The sequence below is a fragment of the Danio aesculapii genome, chromosome 21, assembly GCF_903798145.1.
Source record: "Danio aesculapii chromosome 21, fDanAes4.1, whole genome shotgun sequence".
NCBI lineage: Eukaryota > Metazoa > Chordata > Actinopteri > Cypriniformes > Danionidae > Danio > Danio aesculapii.
The window spans coordinates 3,496,644-3,523,182 of record NC_079455.1 but is presented as its reverse complement, the minus strand read 5'-3'; the positions used below and the strand labels follow the sequence as shown (position 1 = coordinate 3,523,182).

Sequence of the window (26,539 nt, the reverse complement as noted above, 5' to 3'; positions counted from 1 at the left end):
TCACAGGATAATCCAGGTCTTTCCAAACAATAGACGACACATGACTGTCTGTTTACAGAAGGAATGTACAGGAAGAGCACATCCTACATTACAGCAATGAGAACATTACTGAAAAATAGGAACTAAGGTCTAATTTAAATATTAAACTACATCTTAAGATATTTTAATAAGCCTTAAAGGGATAGTTCACCCCAAAAAATTTAATTTTACTCACTATTCAATGATTCAATTGAACACAAAAGAAGATATTTTGAAGAATGCAGAAGACCTGTAACCTGGTGACAGGTTTCCAGCATTTTTCAAAACATCTTCATTTGTGTTTAACTGGTGAAAGAAACTCAAATAGGTTTGGAACAAGTAAAGGGTGAGTAAATGATGACGATTTTAATTTCTAGGTGACCTATGGCTTTAAAGATTCAATCATTTATGGATCACTGACAAATAAGGTATGAAAAATGTCATTGGTTTTATTGCTAATTTGGTGAGAGGTTTTGAAAACATGTCAAATCATTAAAATCGAATAAACAAATTAAAAAAAAAATGACAACTACAACAATCCCACCATGGATCTATTTCAGATATGCTATATTTAATAAGTTGTAAACAGATACATGTTGACAAAATAAATATATTGAAATTGAAAAATATAAAATACGAAAAAACATTTAAGGAAATCGAATTATATTTTTAAAATATAAAAAGCATTTAAGGTATGTTTATCTAGGTACATTTCAAACTCTCTTTCACCCGACCTATTTTAGCAATTTCTTATGTATTATGAAACGAATTACGATCATATATTTTTATTATGTGTTTATTAATACGCCAAAAAATTAAAGACATATTACAAAAAAAAAACGTATTGTAAATTACCAATAAAAATATTTAAAATAAAAAAAAAGCTTTGAAATATTTGATTAAGAATTTTTTTTATCAAATATTTGAACTTTTTTTTAATTTGATCTTTTTAAAGACTTACTAGAAATTACAAAAGAAAAATTTAAAGGCATATTTGATTAAAAATATCAAATTACAAAATAAAATGTTTAAGACTTATTAGAAATTACAAACAAGTAGGGCTGGGCAATAAAATCGATATTTATCGACCGAACACCATTGTCAATATCAATAAAAAAACGTTCGGTAGTTTTATTCAAATGTGGATGCTGAGCGCGAGCCTTGGAAGGAATGCCAATAAGCTTGTGCCAGTTTGTCATTTCCAATGGAGCCACGCCACTTGCGCGACGTGCATATGGGAGCAACATGCACATGTTTTGCAAGCGGTGAACACGTGACGCGCACACATTTTCCAATCACACCTAAATGGAAACAACCAAACTTTTCTGAATGCCGTGAGCGCACCGCGATTCATGTAAGTAGAACTAACCAATCTGCTTCACACTTGTATGGAATATACACATTTCAGTAACAGTAGACTAATTTCCTCAGACAAACACAGCGCACCAAAACACTGGTGCTTTTTACTTTTCTCCATAAATTTGCATTGGAGCTGAAGCAACGATTTGACAATTTGCCATCCTCTAAGGAAACGGTTGATGGTCGCCTAGTTACAAGAGACGCCAGGAGAGCCTTGTCGCTTCAGGTCAAAATAACACCACATGCGAAAACGAGTGCCGTGACGAGCAGCAGTGAGGAGATTGTAAATGAAAAAGGATGTGAGGATGTCACCAGAGTGGCTTTTTGGTTTCTTTTCTTGTGCATCCCTGCCACTAGCTCCTCATGCAAAAGAGTTTTTAGTGTAGGGGCAATGTAGTCCTTCAACTTCACAATTTGTAACGTTGAAGTAAGTGTTTGATTAATGATGGTTAGTTCCTTTACCTGTAAGCTCAGATTTGATCATCATAATTTGCATTGTTAACAGAGTTTGAGGTTTACTGTACACTTTAAAGTTTGCTTTGATTGTTCAGTATTTACACTTTACCATCGCACACACTTATTTTATTTATCAGGTTTAAGAGTCTCTTTAACACTTATGTTTATTTTATTATAAAGAGATCAGATATTTTGTTTAAATATTTTTGGTTTTGAGTTTTTAATTTAGTTGCTTTAGTAATGTTTGTAAAATTAAATAAAGTGGTTAAATAAAAGAAAAATCCTATTATTCCTGAACGGATTCTTAAAAATATTCAATTAATATCTACATTGAATGATATGAAACATGATAGTGATAATTTTTTTTGCAATATCGCCCAGCCCAACAAACAAGTGTTAAAGACATGCTTGATTAAAAATGTCAAATTACAAAAACAAAATATTAAAGACATTAGAAATGACAAAAAGATAAATGTTTAAGATATATCAATATCCCAATAACAATATCAAATTACAAATAAAATTGTTAGACATATTACAAAAAACTCTTGAAGACCTATTAGAAATGGCCAAAAATGTTCATGACCTATTGGGAATTACAAACAAACAATTAATTAATTAATTAATTAATTAATTAATTAATTAATTAATTAATTAATTAATTAATTTATTTATTTATTTATTTATTTATTTATTTATTTATTTATTTATTTAATATTTGACTAACTTTTTTATTCAATATTTTTAATCAATCATTCATTCATTCATTCATTTCGGCTTAGTCCCTTTATTAATCCGGGGTCGCCACAGCGGAATGAACTGCCAACTTATCCAGCACATTTTTTTACAGAGCGGATGCCCTTCCAGCTGCAAGCCATCTCTGGGAAACATCCATACAAACTCATTCACACTCATACACTACGGACAATTTAGCCTACCCAATTCACCTGTACCGCATGTCTTTGGACTGTGGGGGAAACCGGAGCAACCAGAGGAAACCCACGCGAATGCAGGGAGAACATGCAAACTCCACACAGAATTGCTAACTGACCCAGCCGAGGCTCGAACCAGCGATCTTCTTGCTCTGAGGCGACAGCACTACCTACTCCGCCACTGCATCACCCTTATTTTTAATCAAATATTTCTTATATTTTTTAAACATATTAAACATATTTTAAAAAATTGTTTAGTTGGAGATATTAGAAATTACAAAATAAAAGTTAAATATATATTTGATTAACAATATTAAATTACATAAACAAAATGTTAAAGATTTCCAAGAAAATACAAAAAAAGGACATTAGATTTTCATAATGACGTATGAAAAATGTAATTACTAATGGAGGTGAACACCTGTCAACAAAACAAAAACTGGAGAAACCAGTCGCCGTTAAGTTTAGCATTTACATCAGCTACATTGTTTGTAAAAAAATGTCTGGAATATTCTAGATGACGTGCCGATGGCCACAGGTACAGGCAGCCAGAACAACCAGTCGGACCACAAGAACAAAGTCAGATTGTGCGAGTGTGAGCAAACAGATTCCTCGAGTGCCTACACACACACACACACAGGCAAATGAGCAAGAGGTTAAACAAACAGGAACGAATGAGGCTTTAATGAGACAATTCTACAACCCTGTTAAGAGCTGCCGGAGTCAATAATGACTGTATAACTGGACTGATTCTGGACACGTGCCCTGAACCCTATTCGACCTGCTGAATAATTCATTATGATGATTATCACTTTCGCTTCACTGTCACAGAGATCCACACTTACATTTAGGCAATGCGCAACAGATGTTAAACCCTGGTGAGCTGTTGGGTCTCTTTTCATCCACTCTGGGGTGATTTTGAGTCTTAATTTGACCACAACTTTCTTTTTACTTCTGCAAACGAAATCATTTTTGGTGACAAATCTTATTTTGACACATATTGTGGGAAAATACTTTTAAGTTTTAGGAACAACAAATAACTAGATATTAAAGTTTGAGGACAAACTTTATGGTGGCTTGAAAAGCCGAGTCTAAAAGTTTGAAGTCGTTTTAAAGTGTAAATAACTGAAGCAGTTTTTATGAAGTTTGAAACAGTCGGCATAGATAAGTACATATATGTTAGCATGTTTCTAGTATAGATTGGCATGTTTCTTGGTAGGTGTTGCTAGGCGGTTGCTAAAGTGTTGCTAGGTGGTTGCTAAGGTGTTGCTAGGTGGTTGCTAGGGTGTTCTGAGTGGTTGCTAGGTGGTTGCTAAGTAGTTGCTAGGCGGTTGCTATGGTATTCTAGGTCATTGTTAAGGTGTTGCTAGGTGGTTGCTATGGTGTTCTGACTGGTTGCTAAGGCGTTGCTAGGTTGTTGCTAGGCAGTTGCTAAAGTATTATGTTGCTAACATAAATTAGGATGATTCTAGCATGAATTAGCATGTTACTAGCATGATTCTAGCATGAATTACCTTGTTGCTAACATGATTCTAGCATGAATTAGCATGTTACTAGCATGTTTCTAGCATGAATTAGCATGTTACTAGCATGATTCTAGCATGAATTAGCATGTTACTAGCATGTTTCTAGCATGAATTAGCATGTTATTAGCATGATTCTAGCATGAATTAGCATGTTACTAGCATATTTCCAGCATGAATTAGCATGTTACTAGCATGTTTCTAGCATGAATTAGCATGTTACTAGCATGTTTCTAGCATGAATTAGCATGTTACTAGCATGTTTCTAGCATGAATTAGCATGTTACTAGCATGGTTCTAGCATGAATTAGCATGTTACTAGCATGGTTCTAGCATGAATTAGCATGTTACTAGCATGGTTCTAGCATGAATTAGCATGTTACTAGCATGATTCTAGCATGAATTAGCATGTTACTAGCATGTTTCTAGCTTGAATTAGCATGTTACTAGCATGAATTAGCATGTTACTAGCATGATTCTAGCATGAATTAGCATGTTACTAGCATGTTTCTAGCTTGAATTAGCATGTTACTAGCATGTTTCTAGCATGAATTAGCATGTTACTAGCATGATTCTAGCAAGAATTAGCATGTTACTAGCATATTTCTAGCATGAATTAGCATGTTATTAGCATGATTCTAGCATGAATTAGCATGTTACTAGCATGTTTCTAGCATGAATTAGCATGTTACTAGAATGTTTCTAGCATGAATTAGCATGTTACTAGCATGGTTCTAGCATGAATTAGCATGTTACTAGCATGTTTCTAGCATGAATTAGCATGTTACTAGCATGTTTCTAGCATGAATTAGCATGTTACTAGCATGATTCTAGCAAGAATTAGCATGTTACTAGCATATTTCTAGCATGAATTAGCATGTTATTAGCATGATTCTTGCATGAATTACCTTGTTACTAACATGATTCTAGCATAAATTAGCATGTGACTAGCATGTTTCTAGCATGAATTAGCATGTTACTAGCATGATTCTAGCAAGAATTAGCATGTTACTAGCATATTTCTAGCATGAATTAGCATGTTATTAGCATGATTCTAGCATGAATTAGCATGTTACTAGCATATTTCTAGCATGAATTACCATGTTATTAGCATGATTCTAGCATGAATTAGCATGTTACTAGCATGTTTCTAGCATGAATTAGCATGTTACTAGCATGTTTCTAGCATGAATTAGCATGTTACTAGCACGATTCTAGCAAGAATTAGCATGTTACTAGCATGATTCCAGCAAGAATTAGCATGCTATTAGCATGATTCTAGCATGAATTAGCATGTTACTAGCATGTTGCTAGCATGAATTAGCATGTTACTAGCATGTTTCTAGCATGAATTAGCATGTTACTAGCATGTTGCTAGCATGAATTAGCATGTTGTATACCATAATAACTTGACTTCTAGTTGATCATTTGGTATCAGAAGTGGCTCATATAAAAGGCAAATGCCTCTAGATTACGCTTATTTTACCAAAATAAAATATGATCATGCCTTGATTTTTAATTATTTAATTAGGACAGTAAGGTCTGACTTTTCTTAGACAAAAGTCTTGTCACTGAACAGAAATAATGTCCAGTATAGAATATGTGGTCATGCTGCAGTGGAAACAGAATGAATATTGTGTCTGACTCCATCATGAGCTTGGAGGACTGCATCCATACATCTCTGCAATGACTCAAATCACTGATTAATAAAGTCATCTGGAATCCAAGCGTTCATCAAGATTCTTTGGATTCATCATTTACTTTCATCGGTCAGACACCAGCTTCACAGCTCCATGAATGGAGGTGGCATCACCTAATGATTTGCGATCGGTAAATGTAGCTTGTGTGGATGCTACTGCGCTACTTAAAACAATAGCGTCGCTACTGAAAAGCTATTCGAATTAGAAAGTAGCAAGGCTACCGCTGTGCTACTGAAAAATGTAGTTAAGCTAGTAGCGTCACTACTTGTAGCAACGCTGCTGTCCAACACTGCTTACGAAATGATTTAAACGACCCTTGGTCAAGAGCTGCTCATATGTAATTTAATTAATTTCATCATTTACTGTAGTTAACATGCAAAACGAACAGTTATTTAATAAAATCAACATCGAAATTAATTGAATAATGATAACGGTCTTCTTTAAAAGAGTTCAAATTGATTTTCACAATAGAATCATTGCATGTTATTGTCTGTTTATTTCTGTGAAGCTGATTTAAATCCATTAGTAACTGTGCGTTTGCACCGAAATCGGCGAGAGCGTCAAGGGTCACTCTGGCCGACCTGGCGTCAACGCTGTCAGCCTTCAGCTCCGGCGGCGAGAGCGCCAAAATTCGCTACATTGATCTCGTATTTAAAAAGGCCGCTGCAGCATATCAGTTCCATACCTGCACAAAACGTGCTTTCTAGCGTGAAAATGTTGCGCATTTCTTATCAAATTCATTTAACAATGGAAGATGAAGTTGCGTGTGGTGTGGCTTTGCTCCACTTAATTATCCAATGTGTCCATCTGTCTGACATATCCTGAAGCAGCAATGCTGTTCTGTACTGTCGCGTTAGATTCCCGCTCTTTTAAAGATAAATATACATAGCATTAATGCACATCAGTAACTCGCCAGTAACTTATTTAATGCATGTTCCTGTAAGAAAACATCGTAAATAATTGAAAATCCGGCGACCACAATAATCAAACCCTTGGGAACAACTGTGGTCGAAACCGAAGTTCACAGGTCTGTGTTTTCTGAACTCCTCTCAAAAGGTGGACTTCTCCATTCTGATTGCTTGCCGCCAAACCGCGTCATAGCTCATTACCATAAAGTTGACTTGATTTCAACTGTCCTCGACGCTCACACCGGCGAAGACGCGCCGTGCTGCTACTCGCGGCTTATCGTCGAATGACTTCCGACTACTTTGGCGCTCTCTCCACTTTCGGTGTGAACGTACGGTAAAGCTTAAACAAACACAGCTTTCTCCAAGTAGATAAATAAATCAACTGGAGTGCTCTAATTGAAAACGTCAGAAATCATTGATTCTGAAACTGTGGCCGCAAGCTTCCAGTGAAGTAAACCCTGAGTTACACAGACCATTTCTTTTATTGATAGTGCGTAATGTGTTCACATAACATTAGTAAGAAAACGAAACCATCCTATTGTTAGCCTTCGCCGAAATGCTGTAGACATAACAGAAGTTGATCTGATTGTTGAAGCACATTGTACTTTTGCCGAGAGAGTGTGTAATGGTGATAAAACAGGATAAGAGAAGATTAAGTTGGCGGAGAGAACAGACGCAGGAGAGACACCGGTCTTGAGCTGACTGTCTTTATCCGGCCATTTAATTGGCTCTTAGAAGTGACAGTTTACCAGAGTTCAGAAAATCCCTTAGCTGACGCACGGTGATTAAGACTCTGTCATACACACACACACACACGTGAGTCCAGGCAGAGAAACAGCACGTTTGACCCCTGACTGATGAGGTCAGAGATCCTTACACGCCTGCTGGGTTTACTAGGAATGTCCCAATCAGGTTTGGTTGCCCTCGAGTGCGAGTCATTTGATTTGGAGTATCGGGCATGTTTCGTAATTACAACCTTGATGAAGAGTAGAACTCATGCATTGGGTGTTGGCAGATTTATAAGCAATACTGCTGTTTGTAACTTTACTCACAGAGCAAAAACTGCCCTAAAGCTAATTCTGTGGTCAGTATCAGCTAACTATAAGCATTATTAAAGCAGCTGCAGCGTAAATAACAGAAAAATCTGGTTGTCCAAATAGAGTAAGTGAAATGAAGTTTGCATGTTCTCCCTGTGTTGACGTTGGTTTCCTCCGGGTGCTTCGATTTCCCACACAGTCCAAAGACATGCGCGCTATAGGGGAATTGAATAAACTTGACAGTAGTGTATGAGTGTGTGTGAATGAGTGTGTATGGGTGTTTACCAGTACTGGGTTGCAGCTGGAAGGGCATTAACTGTGTAAAACACATGCTGGAATGGTTTGCGGTTCATTCCGCTGTGGCGACCCCTGATAAATAAGGGACTAAGCCGAAGGAAAATGAATGAAATGAATGAATGAAAAGTCTTACGATGTCTGAATATGATTTATGTTATAATTTTGCAGTTCTACAAGACTTCTAGTCGACAACCCACAAGAGCTGCATCAATAAATTCCACCATGTTTTTCAATGACACTCATGCAACTCAGAAACCTGGAGCATAATAGTGAATTTGATGTGGCGTTCAACTCATAAATTCGATTTGATTAACATAACGCAATGGCACCAATCAAATGCTTTGTGATTTTATTTTATTATTATTTTTTAAAGATTTATTTTTGGCCTTTTTGCCTTTATTTGATAGGACAGTATTTAGACAGGAAGCAAAGTTGGAGAGAGAGAGGGGGTAGGGAAATGTCTTCGAGCCAGGATTCGAACTCGGGACGCCCTAACGTGCTACTGCACCATATGTCGACGCGTTAACCACTAGGCTATTGCGCCGAACAAATGCTTTGTGATTTTTTTTTGCCTTTATTTGATAGAACAGTATTTAGACAGGAAGCAAAGTTGGAGAGAGAGAGGGGGTCTTGGGTAGGGAAATGTCCTCAAGCCCGGATTCGAACTCGGGACACCCTAATGTGCTACTGCACCATATGTCGACACATTAACCACTAGGCTATTGCGCCGACCAAATGCTTTGTGATTTTTTTTTTTGCCTTTATTTGATAGGACAGTATTTATACAGGAAGCGAAGTTGGAGAGGGAGAGAGAGAGAGAGAGAGAGAGAGGGGGTAGGGAAATGTCCTCGAGCCGGGATTCGAACTCGGGACGCCCTAACGTGCTACTGCACCATATGTCGACGCGCTAACCACTAGGCTATTGCACTGACCAAATGCTTTGTGATTCAGACAGGAAGCGAAGTTGAAGAGAGAGGAGGGGGGGGGTGGTAGGGTAGGGAAATGTCCTCAAGCCCGAATTCGAACTCGGGACACCCTAACGTGCTACTGCACTATATGTCGACGCGTTAACCACTAGGCTATTGCGCCGACCAAATGCTTTGTGATTTTTTTTTTTTTTTGCCTTTATTTGATAGGACAGTATTTAGACAGGAAGCGAAGTTGGAGAGAGAGAGAGGGGGGTAGGGTAGGGAAATGTCCTCGAGCCGGGATTCGAACTCGGGACGCCCTAACGTGTTACTGCACCATATGTCGACGCACTAACCACTAGGCTATTGCGCCGACCAAATTCTTTGTGATTGATAGATCGATTAGACAGTTCAAGTGCCTTATAAAGGGGTCAGACACATGTTGATCAATAGCACCTCAGTTTATCGTCCTTCTAAACCCTGCTTTCAGCCACAGGTAAAGAAAAAGTTCACATTTGTGATCTAGAAGCGTGGTTTAGAAGCACTTTTCATCTTGTATTTGTTCACCTGGGCTTCTGAGGAATGTCTTACCACCGTCTTTTGCACTATTAAACACACATTGCGATGCTTTAACAGCTAAATGCTTGGCAACCGGAAGCCAATCACGTACCTTATATTCACATACTTCAGACTGATATGGAAACGCAGTGCTTTGTAAATACTGCATTGTTTCAGCATGAGGTGTTAAAAGAGAAAAGGGAATTTTACATCTACCTTTATAGAATGAAAGAAAAGTCCATTCAGGATACACTTGATAGTACAGTCTGTAAAACATACAGTAGTATGAAAATGTGCAAGGCTTTATGTTAATGGGTTGCTCGGCGTTTGTTTGTTCAGTCAAAGCCACAGCGAATATGGAAATCAGGAGGTTAACTGAGAGTTTAGCAATGCAAAGTGTGAGATGGCACTTTAGGAATAACCAGGATGAACAGTTCACTTCAGATAAAGTACACAACCCAGGATTTAGTTTTCTGAATGACACCAAGTTCATTATTTCAAGTGTGAAACGCCTTTAAATACCATAAAAAAATGGCTGGGCCAGTTGGCATTTCTGTGTGGAGTTAGCATGTTCTCCCGTATTAGCGTGGGTTTCCTCCGGGTGCTCCGGTTTCCCCCACAGTCCAAACACATGCGCTGTAGCTGAATTGGTTTAACTAAATTGGCCTTGGTGGGTGAATAAGAGTGTATGGGTTTCAACTGTTTCCCAGATGAAAGAAAATAAACACATGGTGGCTTTTGGAGGCTTATAACACTCTATGAGAGTGCAGACAGATGTTTAAGACAGTTCTGGAGGTAATAATAATATAATAATAATCATACTGAACCACTGTGATGACAGACTTTGGCTGTGGATTTTACAATGAGCAAAACATTTTTTTTACAAAACGTTTTACATTGTGATCGTTCCGCTGGTTTGTCCAGCATGTGTTTGTCATTTGACATGTCATCACGCATATTTGTCATCACATGATCTGTTTAAACAAAATCACATGACTTTTTTTAATGCGCATGCTAAAATTTATTAACTAAATGTGTTTCCGTTGTACTTTATGGACGTTTTTCTTAACAGATAAACTTTTATCCTACTCAATTGTGCGCATAACTTTATATGCACATCTTCAAATTACATGCGCATCTAGGTATTTCTCATTTTTTATGCGAAATTCCAAAATGTACGTAAAGAATGGTTGGATGAAGCAAAGCTATGGGCTCCAGGTTACTATTATTCTTCAAAAAGTGAGTAAATGGTGAGCAAATGTTTATATTTAGCGAAATATCCCTTTAAATAACCTGGAAAACAGGGCTTCTTTCTTTCTCAATTTCCAGGACTACAGTTTATAAAGTAGTTTTCTTTGTGCAACAGGAGAATAACGTCAATAACAATAAAAAAAAATTGTTTCAGTATGAAGCACTGTAGTTTTATCAAAATGTGGAGGTGAGCACGCACCTTTCACAGAATGCCAATAAACTTACAGCAATTTTCAATCGAGGCGCACGGCTTGAGCGCGCAAATAGGAAGTGGCGCGCACGTGACATGTTCTCATTTTCCAAGCGCACCTAGTTGAAAACATTCTCAACCACTTGCTCTCAATTTTATATGCTTTTAGACGCAATGTGAACGAACTCTGGTTGAGTTTCGTCATCGCCACCTCAGAATAACAAGACACGCGAAAATGAGTGCTTTTGTTTATTTTATTAAGACAAAAGAGACGGGATATTTTGGTTCAATTTATTATTTTTAATTTAATTTAGTTATTTTTAATTTTAATTTAATTTATAAATATTTTTTTTTGTTTTTGACTATTAAATCTATTTAAGTAATGTTGGTAAATTAAAATAAAGTGGTTAAATAACAAAAAAAAAAATCCCAATATTCCTAAATGAATTGTAGAAAAATATTCAACAATTATCGATACTGAATGATATGAAATTTCTTTTGCTGTATCACCCAGCCCTATGACTGCCATCATCACATCTGAAATGTATACAATAATAATGTTCAGATTGCGCATGGTTTGCTGCTCACAGACAGTGATGTTGATGCTTTGATTGGCAAGTCAACAAATACAGGAGTGACTAAACCATACACACTGCATACCAGTCCACTTATGAGCCCTACTTAAAATATTACTGCTATGAAGTCAATTCATAATTCATTTTCGATTTACATCGGTGGGAATTTTTTGTGTTGATGCGAAAATGCGACCACTTCCTCTTTATTTCTCACAGTGTGAAATTCACTCTGAACACTTGATGCACATATGCAACAACATGTTATTTCACACACTATTAATAGTAAGCAGTGGACTGTATATTTTACATTCCATCTCAACATCGGTCTCTCCAGCGGGGACCAGTCCTTTCAGACATCCGCCTCATCTCCAAATATGAACTCTGAAATGGCATGTTTGATGATTAAAAACATGTTTGAGGTCTGTGGACGGTCTGGTGCTTTCTGTTCAGCATCTGTCTATGAATTTTTGGCACACTCGAGTGAACAAGAACAAGTGCTTGTCATGTTTGACGACAAGTGTGCAGCCATATCCTTTCACAAAACCCCCCAAACCATTCCCATCTCAATGTTTTTCTGATTTTATGACCAGACGCCTTGCCCACACCCAAACATGTTTGTCTGTGATGGCTTAGACAGTTGGTGATTAACAAACATACTTCTAGCTTTAGTATAGGAAACGGCAAACATAAAGGGCTCTTAATTTTCTCTTTTCGAACAGAGCTTTTCATGCCATCTGGTGAACTCATGCTTTTGAGAGCAAGCTTTTAACCCATTCAAGTGCACACATTTTGACTGAGGAGTGAAAGAACACACACATAAACACACAGTGAGCACGCTCCCGGAGCAGTGGGCAGCTATTGCTATCAAAGAGAATGCGGTAACTGCCTGTAAAGTCCACTAAAGGAGGTCGAGCCTTCTCATATATGGCTCCTAAAATCTGGAATAGCCTTCCTGATAATGTCAGAGGCTCAGAAACACTCTCTCAGTTCAAAACAAAATTAAAGACCTATCTTTTTAGTAAAGCATACACACATTCATCACATAACTGTAGGATGAATAAGTAAAAACATGACGTGACCGGGTGTAAACAAGCCCTAAAAGTGAAAGTTCTTGCAACAACAGTGTGACATTCACTCTTTTTGGCTGGTTACAGGTCACTCATGCTGCTGTATTCTGGATCAGGCTTCACAGTAGTACCCAAAGTCCACTAAAAGAGGTCGAGCCTTCTCATATATGGCTCCTAAAATCTGGAATAGCCTTCCTGATAATGTCAGAGGCTCAGAAACACTCTCTCAGTTCAAAACAAAATTAAAGACCTATCTTTAGTAAAGCATACACACATTGCATCGCATAACTGTAGGATGAACAAGTAAAAACATGACGTGACCTAGGGGTGGGCGATATGACCTAAAATTAATATCACGGTATTTTTCATCTTTTGAACGGTGACGGTATAATATCATGGTATTACTTTAAATAGCAAAATAATATACATCTCAAGGAAGAACGGACAAAAGAAAGTCTCACTTCTATCACTCTTTAAAAGTTTTGGTTTGGGTCATTGTAAATGCTCAGTCTCGTTATGAGCTGATCTTCATTTCTCTGTGTTGGTGGAATAAAGCAGGCGAGTCAGCCGCACCAATTTATGAGCAGACAGTGCAGGATTCTCGCGATGACCACCGGCGCAATTCCGCTCTTTGTTATGAGCTGTAGTTTCAGTGTAAACTTAGTAAAGGTGAGATTCTTTGGCGATGATGTGTACAGTGTTAGATTTTATATTTAGCGGACATTTGCGCTGAACACGCGGTGAATGCAACGCATCGAGATTCGGGCACCTTCTCCGAAAACACTCGATTGATCTCAGCTGGCAGATCAACATTTACCTCATGTCATGATCGCTGTCATCTGCACCATTATTATTATTATAACTTTAGGTGAGGTTTGCAAACCTGTGCACTTTTCACTCTTCAGCCGTTTGCATTTCCTGCAGTAACAAAAGCTCCCTGTTATCTGACAGCGGGAAGCGTTGAGTGACTGACAGCTAATATGAACCACAGCAGCAGGGTAGAGCGATTCAGCAAGTTTTTTAGAGAAAATCAAATCAGATTGCACTACAACCATTATATTCAGACACACAAATGCTCCCAAATATATTATGAGGGCGCATAGATTACATTTCGGGCGCTCATGCGACCAAAATGGTTGCAATTTCGAGCCCTGTAGTATAAGGACATGTATTCAGACCACAACTGAACGTTTGAAAAAAATTGAATGCCTTATTATTTAGAATTAGCTATTATTGATGTAAATGCAGCCGTTCAAGGCGCATAATTGATTTATTACGGTATTGACGGTATCAGAAAATCCATGTCGTGGCGCAATGTCACACCGGTGATGACTATGACACCGGTGTACCGCCCACCCCTAACGTGACCGGGTATAAACAAGCCCTAAAAGTGAAAGTTCTTGCAACAACAGTGTGACATTCACTCTTTTTGGCTTGTTACAGGCCACTCATGCTGCTGTATTCTGGATCAGGCTTCACAGTAGTACCCAAAGTCCACTAAAGGAGGTCGAGCCTTCTCATATATGGCTCCTAAAGTCTGGAATAGCCTTCCTGATAATGTCAGAGGCTCAGAAACACTCTCTCAGTTCAAAACCAAATTAAAGACCTATTTTTTTTAGTAAAGCATACACACAATGCATCACATAACGAGTGGGCTTTACAAACCACCTGTAGGACACACTCTTATTGTATATACTTATTGTATAAAAAGCGCTATACAAATTTAGCTTGATTTGAACTGAATGGTGGCCAGCCAAGAAAGCATCGTAATGGTCCAGCCCGGGCAGTACAACAGTCTGGACAAGCAGTTGATTTGATATGAAGGTTCTAATCTTACTGATGTTATCCAGAGCTAATATATAGAGCGAATTTCATTAGATGGAAAAATCTGATCACAATGACCCTTAAGCAGCTGTCGGTGAACCACAAATTTTAGCCTGGGATTACAGGAGTCTTTTAGAATTGACCAAATTTGTCTTCCCAAATTAGTTTGTTAGGAATAATATGCGTTTAAATTAAACAACCCTGACTCAAACCCTACTCCAGACATGCAAATGTACCTTCACCCTGAAGAATTCCAGCAATGCTTTCAACTTCTAATGAAACCTTCTTTTACAGGCAGTTTCCTTGACAGCATGCGTTCTATAGAGTAACAATAGTCCACTGCGTTCACTTATAAACTTTTATTCTGTTTTCAGCTATACTCACTCAGTTTTTAACATATAGGTCCCATAACTAAAATAGCCATTTAATGAATTGCTGTTTTAATCCATATGTCAATAACACTCGATAACATTCAAGCAACTTTTAGGTATTAATGAAAGTGACTATTTTTGTTTATAACCCAACTGACAACTCAAAAGGTCATGATTTGCACTCATTGAGTAATTGCTTTGTATATCTTTTTGGTTCCACTTTACATTAAGTGGCCTTAACTACTATGCACTTGCATTAAAATATAAATACAATGTACTTACTGTGTTGATAATGTACTGCAGAACACTTCTGGCGCTCTTAAGGTGGGGTACTGGTAGGGTTTGGGACAGGTTTGGTGGTATGGGTAGGTTTAAGGGTGGGTTAAAGTGTACAGTGTATTTAAAGATGTAATTACAGAGATTAATTACAGATGTAATTACATGCATGTATTTAATCAATCAGAAGTACAACGTAAAACATGTATTTACACAATAAGTACATTGTAAGTACATATTAGTTAAGGCTACTTAATATAAAGTGAGGCCCTTATTTTTATTTCACATTCTTTGCAAAAATGGCGTTGAAGGCGTTGAGTCAAAATGTTTATGTGTTTATTTTCACATGTGATGTTTTGCGAAGCTTTTCAGAGAACAATGGTTCTGTATAGTAAACGCTGCTGCAGCTGCTCCTTACAGAGCCGACTTGATAGACAACTATACATGCGATCCAAAATTAATGCTTGATCTTCCCTGAAGGACGTCAAAACAAGATGAATAGGGGGTCAGCCCTTTAAAAGTAAGAAATAGTTGGCTCTGATCTGTATTTTAAATAATAATGTTACCAAGTAAAATAATATAAATAAACATTTGACCACCCCTATAACAGTTCATACCATTGTGACGGCATAATCGCACTAGGCATGTGCCGGTATCACATTTTCATGCTGCGATTAATTGATTGAGCTTTTATCACGGTATACGGTATTATCACGATATTGTAATTTTACTAGAGAAACAGGTAAAAAAACAAAAAAAAAACTTCAGTTCCGTCAACTTAGTAACTTTAATAACTTTTTAATTAACTAAAAGTACTTCAAACATTTAAATACAAATAAATATAAATAAAACAATACACAATATAGAAGTAAACTTGAGCAATTATATCAAAGTGAATGTGCAAAGGGAAACCGTCTTCGATCAGCAATCCCTCTGCATTTTTTTGGAACCCAAAATATTTCCAAACCTCTGACTTTTTTTTTGAAGGGGGATAAATTGTCAGCAGCGTTCCTCTTTCCGCCATGCTTCTTCTTCGTGTGAGGATTAGAGAGCGGTGGCAGCAGCGGCGCGCACTGCGTGCACACAGTGCTTCTACATGCGGGGATTGTTTACATCAGAGTGCGCATCAGTTCTGCGCAGCATATACGCAGTGTTTCTTCAAGCGGTTGATGGAAAATAAGCTAAGGCGCGTTCTAAGAATATAAATTCGGATCTATTATTTTTCACGGTATTTTGAAGTGCCCGCGATAACAATATCGTGCATATTCATTACCGTGATTTATCGCATTACCGAATACCGGCACAAGCCTAAATCGCACCAATCAGTCTATGCAGGAAAATAACAATTCAACACCTTAAACCAGCAGATGTAGAGCACCGCTAAGACATCGGAAGTGTTTATAAGAGATAAAACAGATTTGTACCTACATACAGCCTGAAAGTAATGTACAATTGTATAGTTTGACTGACAGTAATCTCTGAAACCGCTACTCAGAGATTAGTTTTGGTAGAACCAGAAGTTAGTTTTGTAGATCAGAATACACTAAATATCCCTCTAAACACTGAAAACTTAAATCCATATTAATAAATTAGATATAATTTAAATAAATACATAAATTCGATTCATTGACGCATGTATCACACTAACATTTCTGAAAAAAAGCTTATATTAATGCATAATTCGCAGCCTGCCAATAACACTTTTTTCGTTTTGAAGAAAGATCAGATTGGTCCACTGAACCATCTTACCGACAGTTTGTTGTCAAAGAAGAAGGCATCGAGCAGTTTGACGATGTACTGGTGGTTGCAGGACGCCAAGATGTCGATTTCCACCATATAGTCTTCCAGCTCCTCCTCACTTTTGGTTTCGATCACTTTGGCTGCAGCTAGTATTCCGGTTTCTTTATTCTGGGCCTGAAAGGCAAGGCAAGTTTATTTATATAGCACATTTCATACACGGTGATAATTCAAAGTGCTTTATATAAACAAGAATAAAAAACAAGTATAAGAAATAAAAATGATAAAAAAAATGATGAAAAAGAAAAGAAAGATATACTAGTGCCATCTGTGGGACGTAGCACAGAGCTCATTCATTAAAAGCACAGCTAAACTTGATTTGAATGAGCCTAATGTTGGAGCACATCTGATCATTTCTGAAAGCTGAATCCAGCAGCAAGGGGTGTAGTAGCTGAAGGCCGATTCACCCTGCTTTGACTTAACTCTTGGACTTTCTAACTTGCTTGATCCTAAAAGACAAATATATGTTTGCAGGTATTTAAGAAACATGCTCAGTGAACATTCTTGTTTATCTGAAAAACAATGCTGAAGTCAGATATTCTGCTTTGAAAATGTGCGTTACGTGCCGGAACATCTGTCTTTGTTTTGGTCATTTAACTCGCCCAATGCCAATTTAGCCAATTATATTTCAGCACCCCGGGTTGCCTTGGTGGAAAACAGCGTATTTTATTCATTCACTCAGTCAGAAAGGCTCTGAAAGCATGCGTCCGCGACCAAAATGCGACCTCCGGTGGACAGGAGCAGACGGCAAAATGAGACGCAGATTCAGAGTTCTACATGAGGTTATTAATTAGCAAATAATATAAATATTACGAGCGTAAAGATTAGGTTAGCAGGTTACATTGTAATCCCGCGTCCTAACAACACGCTAAGTGAAGCACAGAATAGTGCACTTACTGCACTCCAATGAAATGGTAAAGTGTATAACCTAATTAATACATATTAAACCTTTTACACATTATTAAATGTAGACGCTGAATCACTGATATGTGTTGGCCTGCACTGAGTCTCAGTTCTAAAGTTCAATTTCAAAGGTTTTTTTATTTTAAAGACCTGAAGCGAACTATCTGCGGCTGCTTTCAGTAATATGGCAACAAATGTCATGTGGTATACCTAAGGGTGAACATTGTCAAGGTTTTCTGTTGTTCAGCTGCAGGAAATAGAAGCTTCTAAAACATTTCAGGTGTTGGTTAGAAGAAAAACATGTGCCTTCGCTTTTATTTAGAACATGGTTCAAATCAGACTTTAAGCCCGATAGACTCGCTCCTCTTGATTTCGTCAATCTAGCAACCTTCACTTGTGTGTGTTTTGGTCCAGGAGTGCAACACCTAGTTCAACCGCTGGGTGTCAAACTTACATACTGCACCTTTAAATCAAGTCAAAATGAACCACTTTGTTACAGCCAGCTGTTATCTATATTGCACCCTTGTCCCTTTGGTCTGGTTAATTCATCTGTGTAGCATACGAGCAGCAGTTTATTTTGAAATGTAATATGCAAAACAACAATGCAATATGTAAACTGGTAATGTATCCTGTATTTAAATGAGCATTTTCCAAGACATGTGCAAAATTTGGTGAGAAAAAAAAAAAAACTGAATTACACTTGCCATTTCCAACCACAGTTTTCAAATTGTAAATTAAATACTAACTGAATGTTTTATTAGTTATAATAAAAGATGTATTACATTTATTAGAATGTTATTAGAATTATTTTATTATTATGTTATGTTATTTATTATTATGTTATTATGTTATGTTATTTATTATTATGTTATTAATGTTATTAGAATGTTTATTAGAATGTTTTATTAGATATAATAAAAGATTTATTAGATTTATTAGAATGCTATTAGAATTATTTTATTATTATGTTATGTTATTTATGTTATTATTAATGTTATTATTAATGTTATTAGAATTATTGTATTATTATGTTATTATGTTATGTTATTTATTATTATGTTATTAATGTTATTAGAATGTTTTGTTAGAATGTTTTATTAGATATAATAAAAGATTTATTAGATTTATTAGAATGTTATTAGAATTATTTTATTATTATGTTATGTTATTTATTATTATGTTATTATTAATGTTATTAGAATGTTTATTAGAATGTTTTATTAGATATAATAAACATTTATTTTTAATAATGTGTCAATGTCAATGCATTAAAATATATTTTGCTGCTTTTTTGCTTGACCTTTTGGCTCAAGATGCATTTTGAAATTCACATTTAATTTTGCTACAAACATCCCATGGTGTAATGATGAAATCGCAAACATTTTGCAACTTATAAAGTGGTAAAATCAGTATTTTTAAATTTACATAGTAAAACTGCAGTTGAAAATTGAAAATATAATTGATTTTTCATATTCATATTCAAGGTGTGATTTGCCGCAAATCTATGACTCTGTGTAGTAAATGCTGCTCTATAAACGTGCTGGAAATTTAGAAGAACTGACAAAATGTGCATGAAAATGGCCGTTAATCAATCATCCAGCTCTATATGATCCAAGGTCAATAACACTAACTCAACCAGCATCTGCCTCTATCGACATTTTGGACCTGCACCCATTCGGGTCTCAGATTTATCCATATCAGAAGGCCTCTGCAAAAACAGTTCTTCCTTTCATGACCATAACTTCTGTGACATAAACACGTCCCTAACATTAACCAGTCCTTAAACCTGCCCATACCGCTAAACCTGGGGCTACCAGGGCTTACACTTTGACCCACTCATCCCACTACACCTTTTTCCTAGCCTTAACCAGTCCCTAAAGCTTCCCATAACACTAAACCTTTCTATACCTTAACATTAACCCACCAATACCACTAAACCTGTTCCAAACGTTAACCCACTCTTAAACGCATATGTACGACTACACCTGGACCTTCAACATTAACCCACTCACTCATAAACTTACCCATAGATGTACCCTCTAAACTATTTTTTCTGAACACCAACCCAAACAGTTAATGCTGTCCTACCCATAACCTTTACCCACATTTTAACCCACCCATACAAAATTAACAATAAACCAAACCTGTCCCTAAACCTAGCCAGTCCTTAAACCTGCCCACACCACTAAACCTTTTTCCTAGCCTTAACCAGTCCCTAAAATTTCCCATAACACCAAACTTATCCATACCCTCTGACCTTGACATCAACCCAATCATTTCACTATACCCGTCCCTGACCTTGGAGCACTCATAAACCTACCCATACAAATGAAAGGAATCTTTTTTGAACACGCACATACATCAGCTCAACCCATTCTTAAAGTGGCCTATACTACCAAACCTGTCTCTAACCTTAACTAGTGCTTGAACCTGCCCATACCACTAAACCTATGCTTAACCTTAACCAGTCCCTAAACTACTAAACTTTTTTGCTAGCCTTAACCAGTCCCTAAAACCCATAACACCAACTTTTCCATACCTTAACATTAACCCACCGATACCACTAAACCTGGTCCAAACTTTAACCTGCATTTAAACCCCACATGTACCACTACACCTAAACCTATCTCCGATATTAACCCACTCATTCCACTATACCTGACCATGGAACACTCATAAACCTACCCATACAATGTAAACAATCTTTTCTGAACACACCAGCACAACTACAGCTTAACCCGTTCTTGAAGTGGTTTATACTACCAAACTTGTCCCTAACCAGTCCTAAAACCTGCCTTTACCACTAAACCTGCCTACCCTAACCATAATCCACTGTTTGATGCACCCATATAAGAAAACCTGTGCCCAACCTTAACCAATCCCTAAACTACTAAACCTTTTCCTAGTCGTAGTCCCTAAAACCCATAACACCAACTTTACCATACCTTAACATTAGCCCACCGATACCACTAAACCTGTTCCAAACTTCAACCCACACTTAAACCCACAAGTACGACTACACCTTATCATCTCCAACATCTACATCTCCAACATTAACCAACTCATTCCACTATACCTGTCCCTGTCATTAGAACACTCTTGAATCTACCCATACCATGCAAAAAAAATTCTGAACAAACATAAACCCACCAATACAACTAAAGCTGTCCTAGCCAAACTATAACCCACTTTTTTAACCCATTCTTAAAGTCGCCTATACTACCAAACCTGCACCTAACCTTAACCAGTCCTTAAACCTGCCCATACCACTAAATATGTGCCTACCCTAACCATGACCCACTCTTTGACCCACCCACCCATACTGTACCACCAAACCTGTGCCCAACCTTAACCAGTCTATAAACTTCCCATACCACCAAAACTAACCCAACTCATTCCAATGTACTTGATCTTAGAGCACACGTAAACCTTTCCAAACCATGTATACAATGTTTTCTGAACACACCCATAAACCAACCTATACAATTAAAGCTGTCCTACCCATAACCTTTACCCACTTTTTAACCCACCTGTATAAATAAACACACCTCCAATCTTAACCCGCTCTTAAAGTGGCCTATGCTACCTAACCTACTCCTAACCTTGACTCACCAACCCTTAAAGACCGCTATTCTACTAAACCCGTCCCCAATCTCAACTCACCCATAAATCTGAATACCCGAATACCCTTTAAAATCAATCTCAAAAGCATTACAATTCAAGCCACTATTGCCATTTTTAACCAAACTTTCTCAAGCCGACATAATTTATTCTTGACGTTTCGCTATCTAGTTTAAGTTTTAAAACCGAGGGGAGAATTTTGTGTTTGGACAGTACAAGATCTACACAGCTGCACTGCTGAAAAACACTTTCAAGAGCTCATCTCCTCAAAGAAGCATAACCATAAATAAAGCCCCAAATCCACTTACATATCCATTGAGAGGATTATGGCACCTGCTCAAGGGGATGGAGCACAAGTCAAAGCTTTTCATCAGAGCTAAATAACCCGCAAGGCCATCTCAACACCCTGACCAATAACAGCAGAACAGTGCACTTTTCAACCCTGCAATGTCACGTAACGGCAGCTTTAACACGTCTATTAAAAAAGAAACGCCTCTGTTTACATCTGTTAATACCACACCTTATAGAACAGCTTGAGTTTGATGACAAAATTAAGCTTTTTATTTGATTATTTTTTTCATTTAATTATTCCAGAAAGTTCCAAAAGCCAGATTATAACAGGTAAAGCTTACACTTATTTTTAGTAGTCATGGTTTAGTAGTCTTCACCTGCTGGGTTAGCAACATTTCTAAATTCCTGGTAGCTTTTTGGGCAGACATTCTTTAGTATTTGATAGCCCGAACATAAATTTAAGCAGCCCAATTAGAAAAGAAATTATTTATTAAATAAAAACAAAAACATACTTTTACTAAAAAAGATATAATGACATTTGTTATAGGCTATACATTTATTTTTAAACAACCTAATTTTTTTCATTTAATGTTTTAAAGTTTTTATTTCATAATTTATTAAATAACCCCAAAAAAAAGACATTAAGTGTAGACGGCAATGGTGTAGTGGTTAGTGCGTCAACACATGGCAATCCGGTGCTCACGGCGACCTGAGTTTGATTCCCGCCTCGAGGTCCATATGTCAATCCTTCCCCTCTTTCTGCTCCCCACACTTTCCTGTCAAATACTCTCTACTGTCCTCTACAAAAAGATGAAAAAAACGTATATATATATATATATATATATATATATATATATATATATATATATATATATATATATATATATAAAATCTGAATGATTTCAGCTCTGATGTAGAGAAGACAGAAAATACACATTTCACCCAAACTGGAAAATTGTGTCATTATTTTTTCACCCTTCACTGTTTGTGTTTCTTTCCCTTTTAAACATTTTCTTCTAAATAGTTTTCTGTGTTTAACAGGAAGAATAAAAACTCAAACAGGTTTGAAACAAGTGAAGGGAGTAAATAGCCCACCAGGCACCGTGTAGATAGATTTTAGTAGTCCGATTAAAAAACAATAGCCCAAGCAAAACTACTCACTAGCTAGACCTCCACAAACTGATTTAGAAAAAATTATGTTTTATCAGAATCCTATCACAAATTATATTTCCTTGTTTTATAGCAAATTAGTCAATGGCTCTAAAGAAACGTTAGAATCTAAGAAAGATTCTTGGTGTACAGATTCACAATATGACCTGACAGATTTAGAATGGAGCCAAATATGTGTTAAAGCCCAGAACTTGTCAATTAACCCTACATTTAAAATGATCCAATATAACTGGGCAATGCGCACCTATATCACACCTGAAAAACTAAACAAAATTAACCCAAACATGCCAGATATAGGTTTCAAATGCCAAAAACATAAAGGAACATTCTTTCATTGTATCTGGGAACGTGAAGTGATTAAGATTTTCTGGCAAAACGTAGTAACATTAATCTCCTCAATTATTTTAAAACCAATTCCAGTTACACCTGAAATATGTGCGTTGGGTTTATTCCCAGCAAGTTTGTCATTACAGGTTATAAAACTAAAACGATTGATATGTGTCTTGTTATTGCAATGCGTTTGATAGCACTCTATTGGAAGAACATAGAAAGTCTATCGATTGATCATTGGCTGAAAGATTTGACACATTACATTGCACTGGAAAGAATCACCTACAGTATAAAGGGCAAATTAAAAGAGTACCATAAAATTTGGGATCTGTTTATACAATTTTTGGATCATAACTATACAATGGCACAAGCAAATACCTCTCATGCTATTAGTTAATTGATTGATATGTGTATATGTGTATTTTTTTATGTGGAATACACTATGTTTTTCTTTGCCTTAGCCCATGTATAATACATTTACCTGTTCAACTGAATCTGGATGCTTTGGGGAGGGAGGGGGGGAAGAGTTAAAATGTAAAAAAGTGTATTTTCATGCTAAATTTCAAATGTTTTTCTACAATAAAAAAAATGTAAAAAAAAAACATTAAAAAAAAAACACAATAGCCCTGAGATGTCGGGCTACCGGATTTTTGCGAACTTTTATGGAAAGTAATGCATTAAATAACTTCTGAATTACTTTTTTAAAAGCGAATTAATTAATCTAAAAAGCAACTCGAGTCAAGTAACTCAAATATTATTACTTAATTTAAGAAATGCATTACTTCATGTGTTATTTAGAAAATTTATTTTACTATGTAACTCGCGTTCGTTACTTGTAATGCATTATCCCCAACACTGGTCATCTCATTGTTTTAAAAGTACTATAATTGTAAAATAAGTCAAAGTCCGCCATCTAAGCTATTCTTTAAAATGATGCATTACTTTGGAAACGCATGACAACAGGTCAATGTGTGGCTTTGTTGATCACTTTTGCATTAGCAAAATTCATAACAAAAAGAAGTACCAGTGGTCTAAATTAAAATGGCGAGCAAACCAATATGTTGAGGTAGATGCATAACTAACCCCAACATCTGAAGTCATGTTAGATGTTTTTACAGTTTATAATAAATAAACAGAATGACATTGCAGGAATGCAGCAAGAATTTGCTCTAAAATGTGATCTTAATGTATGGATAATTTACTTTCATGTTGTTTCATCACAGAACAAATGCAAAAACCACAACAACCTAACCGAAGTGTTCACCACAGATATGATTCTGAATGAAACAGGTGTAAATTCCAATATTACATGGACATACATTGAAACAGGGTATATGCAGGAATCCTAAAGGTAATTTCAATACCTTTTTAAGACTATTAAAAGACCTTCTCAGAATATTTTGAGATCTCATCGCCACAAAGTTCAAATCAGTTGAAACCATTAACTTAATAAGCAGTTGTTAATAAACAGTCGTTGTTAAATAAATCAATGGAGCACAACCGTTCAACAGAACTCAGATAAGCTCAGAAGTAACAAAGCTTGAAACAATAAATTACACGGTTGTTTTCAACGACAGGCGTCAGCCATCATTTAAACTCGTCTTTCTCCAACCAGGAGTGTGCAAACTTACATATTCCCATTTTGCCGTGTGTTTCGCTACATGTGGAGAGCGTCACATCACCTTACTGTGTTTGTCGCAAATTACGTGACATCACCTGGACGGAGGAGCTTGGCCGGACGCTCCCCAGCCCAAACCAATCGCATGGATTGAGCACGCCGTTGTTAATATTAGGAGGAAATTAAATAAATGTATGCTTTTTTGGAGTCAAAATCTTTGGACAACGCTTGAACAAAAATAAAGACCTCGTGATTAAGACTTTTAATACCTTTTAAAGGCTTTAATTTTCTCAAACTGATTTAATCAACTTTAAATACTTTTTAAGACCCCACGGATACCTTGTAAAAGGATAGCTCACCCAAATTAAAAAATTACCTCATAATTGTTTCTCCCTCATGTGGTTTTAAACCTTTAGGAGTTTCTTTCCTCTGTTAAACACAAAAGAAAAATGTTGCTAGTACCCATCAACTTTTATAGTACTTTTTTTCCTACTATGGGAGTTGATGGGTGCCAGCAACCAGCATTTTTTTATTTTATTTCGGCTTTAGTGTTCAACAGAAGAAAGAAACTCAAACAGGTTTCAAACAAGTGAATGGTGAGTAAATGATGACATTTTTGGGTGAACTGCCCCTTTAATTTTAAGTCAAGAAATATAGTTGATATTGACTGCTTGGTTATTAATTTAAAAAATGTAGAAGAAAACAATTGAGGCCTTCACAATTAACAAATATTCATTCATTCATTCTCCTTCGGCTTGGTTTCTTATCTAGCAGGGGCCGCCACAGCGAAATGAACCGCCAACTATTCAGCATATGTTTTACGCAGCAGATGCCCTTCCGGCCGCAACCCAGTACTGGGAAACACCCATACACCCACACAATCATACACTACGACCATTTAGTTCATCCACTTTCCCTATAGCGCATGTGTTTGGACTGTTCGGTAAACTGGAGCACCCGGAGAAAACCCACGCCAACATGGGGAGAACATGCAAACTCTGCAGAGAAATGCCAACTGACCCAACTGGGACTCGAATCAGCGACCTTCTTGCTGTGAGGGGACCGTCCTAACCACTGAGCCACTGTGTCTCCCTAGCCCTACACATAACTAATTACATTTATTATTTATTTGTAAAGTTTGTAAGTATTCGTGTAACTAAGTAATTTATTTTATTTATTATGATGTGAAGCCCCACTGTAGTCATCACTAATTGCACTAAGAAGATTATTAAACCTTTAAACTAACAAAAGAAATATAATCGAATCAGTTTAAAGGTGCCATATATTATGCTTATCCTCTTACACAACTACCTAAGTAACCTTTTGTCTCAAACAATACTATCTTCAATCAAACGTTAAGCTTTGGACTCATTTATCAGAGTTAATTATGACAAATAGTGCCAATTTCACTCTGACTGAATGAAACTACGTCAAAAGAAGAGTGACGCTTAGAAATACGCTTATATAGACAATTATGATATATATATTAGTGATGCTCCGATTGATCGGCCGCCGATCACGATCGGCCGATATTGGCTAAAAATAGCTTGATCGGCTAA

The 26,539-nt window shown here is 36.7% G+C and overlaps 1 protein-coding gene across 1 annotated transcript in view; it reads right to left on the bottom strand.

The window, feature by feature from the left end:
• stk10 (serine/threonine kinase 10) overlaps positions 1-26,539 on the bottom strand; it is a 106,870-nt gene that overhangs the window by 67,271 nt on the left and 13,060 nt on the right. The window contains exon 2 of the mRNA XM_056445826.1: positions 17,000-17,164. Within this exon, the coding sequence (XP_056301801.1) occupies positions 17,000-17,164 (165 nt within the window). The remainder of the gene's footprint in view (positions 1-16,999; positions 17,165-26,539) is intronic.